At 43.9% G+C, this 7,500-nt stretch overlaps 1 protein-coding gene across 1 annotated transcript in view; it reads left to right on the forward strand.

The window, feature by feature from the left end:
• inpp5jb (inositol polyphosphate-5-phosphatase Jb) overlaps positions 1-7,500 on the forward strand; it is a 44,688-nt gene that overhangs the window by 15,370 nt on the left and 21,818 nt on the right. The window contains exons 3-4 of the mRNA XM_082170964.1: positions 4,048-4,155; positions 6,859-6,967. Coding sequence (XP_082027090.1) covers positions 4,048-4,155; positions 6,859-6,967 — 217 coding nt within the window. The remainder of the gene's footprint in view (positions 1-4,047; positions 4,156-6,858; positions 6,968-7,500) is intronic.

Genomic DNA, 7,500 nt, shown 5'->3' on the forward strand with positions numbered 1-7,500 from the left:
AGGAAGACCTCCTCTGTGACTATTCCGGTGGTCCCGAGTCCGGTGGTCCCAGTTCCGGTGGTCCCGAGTCCGGTGATCCCGAGTCCGGTGGTCCCAGTTCCGGTGGTCTCGAGTCTGGTGGTCCGGAGGCGGAGGAGGAGGAAGACTTCCTGCCTCCCCAATGACCCGGAGGCCGTCCCCTCCGAGCAGCCCGCTGTCGTCCCGGAGGCCGTCCCCTCCGAGCAGCCCGCTGTCGTCCCGGAGGCCGTCCCCTCCGAGCAGCCCGCTGTCGTCCCGGAGGCCGTCCCCTCCGAGCAGCCCGCTGCCGTCCCCTCCAAGCAGCCCGCTGCCGTCCCCTCCGAGCAGCCCGCTGTCATCCCGGAGGCCGTCCCCTTCGAGCAGCCCGCTGTCATCCCTGAGATCGTCTCGGAGTCGCCCACCATCAGTCCTGCCACGGCCAAGAGAGTGGTCTTCTTTTTTTATGCAGTGGCGTTACTGCAGGCGTGGAGGAAGCACAGGACGTCTGCCGATCCAGAGACTGTTCCTGAGCCTGAGCCGGTGGTGTCTGTTCCTGAGCCTGAGCCGGTGGTGTCTGTTCCTGAGCCTGAGCCGGTGGTGTCTGTTCCTGAGCCTGAGCCGGTGGTGTCTGTTCCTGAGCCTGAGCCGGTGGTGTCTGTTCCTGAGCCTGAGCCGGTGGTGTCTGTTCCTGAGCCTGAGCCGGTGGTGTCTGTTCCTGAGCCTGAGCCGGTGGTGTCTGTTCCTGAGCCGGTGGTGGTGTCTGTTCCTGAGCCGGTGGTGGTGTCTGTTCCTGAGCCGGTGGTGGTGTCTGTTCCTGAGCCGGTGGTGGTGTCTGTTCCTGAGCCGGTGGTGGTGTCTGTTCCTGAGCCGGTGGTGTCTGTTCCTGAGCCGGTGGTGTCTGTTCCTGAGCCGGTGGTGTCTGTTCCTGTTCCTGGGCCGGTGGTGTCTGTTCCAGTTCCTGGGCCGGTGGTGTCTGTTCCAGTTCCTGGGCCGGTGGTGTCTGTTCCTGAGCCGGTGGTGCCAGTTCCGGTGGTGCCAGTTCCGGTGGTGCCAGTTCCGGTGGTGCCAGTTCCGGTGGTGCCAGTTCCGGTGGTGCCAGTGCCGGTGGTGCCAGTGCCGGTGGTGCCAGTGCCGGTGGTGCCAGTGCCGGTGGTGCCAGTGCCGGTGGTGCCAGTGCCGGTGGTGCCAGTGCCGGTGGTGCCAGTGCCGGTGGTGCCAGTGCCGGTGGTGCCAGTGCCGGTGGTGCCAGTGCCGGTGGTGCCAGTGCCGGTGGTGCCAGTTCCAGTGCCTGAGTTGGTAGTGCCAGTGCCTGAGTCGGTAGTGCCTGTTCCGGTGGTTCCAGTGCCAGTTCCGGTGGTGCCAGTTCCAGTTCCTGCGCCGTGGCCGCCCGAGGGGTCTTCACCGCCGTGGCCGCCCGAGGGGTCTTCACCGCCGTGGCCGCCCGAGGGGTCTTCACCGCCCTGGCCGCCCGAGGGGTCTTCTCCGCCCTGGCCGCCCGATGGACTGTCGTCTCCGCCCTGGCCGCTCCGATGGACTGTCGTCTCCGCCCTGGCCGCCCCGATGGACTGTCTGCTCCGCCCTGGCCGCCCCGATGGACTGTCTGCTCCGCCCTGGACTCCCGAACTTTGTGTGCCTCCCTGGCCTTCTGAACGGTCCATTCCCCTTTTCCCGCCCTGGTCTGTCCCCCCCGTCCCGCCCTGGTCTGTCCCTCCCTTCCCGCCCTGGTCTTATGGAGCGTCTGGTAGCCGCTCCGTAGGGAGGGGGTAATGTCACATGCCTGTCCTCTCTTGTGCTGCACATGGGTGTTTTGTTATTTTGGGCCATGTGCTCGTGTCTATTGTCTAGCCCCTCCCATCTTGTTATCTGATTATTGGTTAATTTGTCCCACCTGTCTGTCTCGTTACCCTCCTTTGTTTGTTCCCCTATTTAGCCTCCTTGTGTTTGTAGTCTTGTGCTGGTTCGTTGTCCGAGTTACCTGTCCTTGATGTTCCTGTCTGTTGGCTATCTGAGTTCTGAGTTTTTGTACTTCGTTTGTGTTTGTTCATTAAATCTCCTCTGCACTTGAATCCTCGTCTCTCGTTTAGTGTTCCGTGACATGACATTAACTTTTTTGCTCAACAGTCACTGTGGTTAGTGGTTTTCCAAAGTTACAAGCCACTCAGCATTTTCACTGGCCACAATTTTGACAATAATACCTTGGGGAAAAACTGCCATATAGATATTTTGAATGTTTCCTCACAATTTGGCAGTAGGAATATTAGGCTGCTGTCACTTTAAGACCTAATGCACAGATCCATTATACTGTTACACATGTGTTTTCTTTCTCAACTGTTCATGTGCACTTAAAACATACTCGCCAAGACCGACATTTTGACATTATTTTGTGTGTATTAGACTGTTTAAGCGCAATAAGCTGAGAAAAAGAACTAAATTTAGTGCTGAGAGGCAGCTTTATGTGCGTGTACTTTGAGTTAGAGCACAAAATCTCCAGGAATGAGTAAAATTATGAGCAATATTTGCAACCCCACACCTAAATTTTTGACACCACTACATTTCAATTAGTTTATTATTTCAGATGCCTTTTTAAAAGACTACAATTAAAAAAATTTGTAAAACATATGATGTATGCCGATTTTAATCACAATAAGCAGGCATTTAAACACTTTAATCGCATCTATTCCTCTCCGACCAAAGTGCACACTGATGACGTTGTCATGCACAGATTTGAAGATTATTTGAAGATTATTTGAAGATTATTTGAAGAATGGCGGTAAAAATATCCACAATTCTTAGCGAATAATCAGAATGATGTAAACTGCATGTAAACGGGAGTGAAGAGGTGCACATGTAAACCGAGTCGAGTCAAGTCACCTTCAATACAGCACTTTTAACAATGTGGATTGTTTCTAAGCAGCTTTACAGAGAAAATAGGAAATGACCGTAACGGATTGTTTAGGCTTTACAGCAGCTCTAGGATAAAGTTGTTGTCCAGCAAAAGTTAGTTTTGATTGACTGATTCACTTCCGTTGCGAAGAGATCATTAGTTATTAACTTAGGGGCCCCTAACACGACACCATTCTAACAGAAAACACTCAACGTGCTCCGGCCGCCCATCCGCACAAAACTGTGCCTGGTGTCTCGAGAACGCACTCCCTGAAATAGGTTCGAAGATGCAAAAGATTATCCGTTATCTCTGCGCAAACCTCAATAACGCAAACCCGCGAAAACGCAGACGTCGCGCACATGCGCATTACGTGTTCAGTCCAAAGGTGTGCGCGTTTGATTATATACAGTATGTGCGCAGGCGTGTAGTTCTTCTTTACAGACCAACCCTCAATAAACTACTTGTCTGGCCTTAAAAATGTATAATACAGAAATGTTTTGTCGCGTCTGCGTATCCACGCGAACCGGAATTATCCAGACAACATTTTATCTGCACTGAGGTAAAGGGAAGGGAAGGAGGCGTTCACAGGGGAGAGACTAGTGACACTTCAGGACTGCGTTGTCGTCATGTTCAGGCACAGGTCCTGCATTAGATCTGGATCCGGCCTGGATCCGGCGGACTGCGGTAAACCTCGGATAAACAGAGAGACTAATGTTAGCGTAGACGCCATCCTTCTTATGATGTAACAAGTACATCAGGATTTATGGGGAGTGTTCCTGGTTCCGGCTGAGCTAATCTATGCAGCCTGACATTGAGTTATAGAAGTCTATAATGTGTTATGTGTATGCTAGGCCAAAGAGATGTGTTTTTAGTCTAGCTTTGAACTGACAGAGTGTGTCTGCTTCCTGGACAATGTTAGGAAGATTGTTCCATAGGAGAAGGATCTTCCGCCAGCAGTCGATTTTGATATTTTAGGTATCATCAACTGGCCAGGATTTTGCGATCGCAATAGAAGGGAAGGACTATAATGCGTTAAGAGTCAGTGACGCTCACATGATTCATCTCGAAATGTAGTTGCACGCTGATACTCTGCCTATAACAGAGGGACTGTCGACTGTGAACACGCCGTTCTCCTGCCGGTCTCTAATGTGTCTTTCTGCCATCAGGGTGCACATTATCACCTGGAACGTGGGCTCAGCCATGCCTCCTGAAGACATCACCGCTTTACTGGGCTTGCATGTTGGCGATGGGAACACAGACATGTACATTATAGGGTGAGATTTACACTGCTTTTCTATATGAAAGCTGCTCGATATGAAAAGTAATCACAGTAAATCTGTTCCTACTGACACATGTTCAGAAAAAGGCCAGATTTTTTATTCTATTTTATTTTATTTTATTTTATTTACAACGGTTACTGTTGAACTTTCAAGAAATAATATTTTCCTATGACTGCCCTACATATTAGTAGACAGCAAATAACCAAAATTGTAAATGATAGACATTATAATTTCAATAGATAAATAACCCATAACATTTCTTCTTCAACTTGTGTCCCGCCTGTTACAAAATATTTTGGCTGAATATTACAGGGTTGTTCAAATGGCTAATGATGGCCTTAATTAACAATTTCACATTTTAATATTTTATGTAAAACAACAATCACTGATAGAAAGAAGTCTTACCTGACTTTTTTTGGATCGAAAATGCAGTAAAAACAAATAGTTATATTATTGTTGTATATATTATATATTATTACATATTATTATTGTTATGTATATTAACAATAATATTATGTACAGTACAGGCCAAAAGTTTTGAAAAATACAGAAAAAAAACAGTAATATTGTGAAATATTATTACAACTTAAAATAATAGTTTTCTATTTGAATATACTTTAAAAAAATATATGAAGAGTTCAGATGCAAAAGCCTCTAAATGCCATCTGAAATTTTCTTATAGAATGATCATTTTTATCAAGCTCGTGTATTTAAGTTCAGTAATTTCACTTAAATGACAATTAATAGGTAATCTGCATTGCCATTTAAGTGAAATTATTGAATTTAAATATACGAGCTTGATTAAAATTATCATTTTATAAGAAAATTTCAGATGGCATTTAGAGGCTTTTGCATCTGAACTCTTCATATATTCCTGTGATGCAAAGCTGAATTTTCAGCATCATTACTCCAGTCTATCACATGATCCTTTAGAAATCATTCTAATATTCTGATTTATTATGAGTGTTGGACACAGTTCTGCTGCCTAATATATTTGATGAATAAAAGGTTAAAAAGAACTGCATTTATTCAAAATAAAAAAATATTTTCTAATAATATAAATCTTCTTTACTATCACTTTTTATCAATTTAACACATCCTTGCTGAATAAAAGTATTGATTTATTTCAAAAAAAGAAAGAAAAAAAATTACTGATCCCAAATTACTGACCAGTCGTGGATATTGCTGTTACAAAAGATTTCTATTTTTAAAACATTTGCTGCTTTTTTTTTATTTTTATTTTTTTTACGTTTTATTCATCAAAGTATCCTAAAAAAGTATCACAGGTTATGAAAAAATATTAAACAGCAGAACTGTTTCCAACACTCATAATAAATCAGAATATTAGAATGATTTCTAAAGGATCATGTGATAGACTGGATGTCACATGTGACACTGAAGACTGGAGTAATGATCCTGAAAATTCAGCTTTGCATCACAGAAATAAATTATAATTTAAAGTATAATAAATTGAAAACCAATTATTTTAAATTGTAATAATATATCACAATATTAAATTTTTTTTCTGTATTTTTGATCAAATAAATGCAGGCTTGATGAGCAGAAGAAACTTCTTTCAAAAACATTAAAAATAGTAATGTTTCCAAACTTTTGACCTGTACTGTATATTAACAATAATATTATGTATTATAAATTATTATTACATTATTACATATTATTATTGTTAAATATTATAACAATTTAAGATTTTTTTATATAATTTTACACTAACAGTATAAATGTCTTTAATGTCACTTTTGATCAATTCAATGCATCCTTGCTGAGTAAAAGTATTAATTTCATTAAAAATATGTTTTCGAAAGATACTCGTTCAGGTTTGGAACAACTTTTTCATTTTTGTGAGTATTATCCCTTTAATCAGATCAGTAGGATCTCTGACCCGTACACTGGAGCATAGGTGAAGATATGGAAATAATTAAACAATTGTTCATCAGAATTGATCAAATAATTATGATATAATGCTATAACATGACTATCATAATCTTGTACATGACAGTACAGATATAATCTTCCGCCTGCCATGAGGTCTCTTCTTCTACCTCTCCCTTCTGGTATTTTTCAGTCTTTGATTTAAAGGGATATTTCACCGCTGGAAAGATGAATGTGTATTTAAATTGGGTCATTTATGTAGTAGAAATGTGAAATTATTTTAGAAGTTCGTGCCTTCTAGACTGAGAAAAGCCAGAAAATGTATTTTTGGCTCATGTGGATGAGAGACAACAACTCCCAGAATGCACTTGTTTCGCTGTCCTACGAGGCCACTCCCAAGCCACGCCTACCGGTTACAGAGGGCAGTATCGGGAGAAATGATACAGCTAGGCTACTAGTTGACTCGAAACTGAAAAGACGGCGTTTTATTGTGAGATCCCCCTATGGGCGGGTTGAAGACATGCGGGACGAGCTCCTCCTACTGGCTGGAGTCTCTCGCCTCTGGATGAAAAAGCCTCCGATGACGCAAAATGACGATTTTTGCGTCATCTGAGGTTTTTTTCCAGACACACAACACAGAAATCTCTCGTCTCAGGGGGACATGAGAGAGGGAAGCACGGCCACTCGAGAATACTGCTGGGTTTCTACTGATACAAAGCTTAATGCTAATCGGTGAAGTATGCCTTTAAGCTTTACTGACCGCACTTTACTTCTCTCCTGTGTTTTTTTCCACGCTTCTTCTCTCAGCTTACAGGAAGTGAACTCAATGATCAACAAACGACTGAAAGATGTTCTTTTCACTGACCAGTGGAGCGAGGTCTGCATGGACGCTCTCAGCCCCTTTGGATATGTACTGGTCAGTAATGTTCCTTCTTAACAACACACACACACACACACACACACACACACACACACACACACACACACACACACACACACACACACACACACACACACACACACACACACACACACACACACAGTTGTCATTAGAGCCTCAGGGGTCACATTACGTAACTCTGAGTGAGTGGCTGAGGTTGAAAATCTCTTTGCTGGTCTTTGTCTCTGTCATGTGGTTCATGTTTCTATCAGTTAGACTCCGCCCTCATTTTATGTGCCATTATTTTCAATGTGGAAAAATAATCTCACATAAAAACAATGTGGCATACTAAACATCTTTATTGTTGACTACAGTGTGTAGTGTTTCTGCACTGATTGAGATGTACAGTACTGCAGGGTAAGCAGAAGGCTAGTATTATATTCTGAATATCTCTGTGAGCGATGTTAAAAATGCCACTTCTGCTTAATTAATCACGCTGTTAACGGACGGGCCAGTGGAGCTCACTGCATTGGAGGCATTTTAGTATCATTTAGTGTAGTTTAGTTAAT

This window comes from Leuciscus leuciscus, assembly GCF_965113295.1.
Source record: "Leuciscus leuciscus genome assembly, chromosome: 5".
NCBI lineage: Eukaryota > Metazoa > Chordata > Actinopteri > Cypriniformes > Leuciscidae > Leuciscus > Leuciscus leuciscus.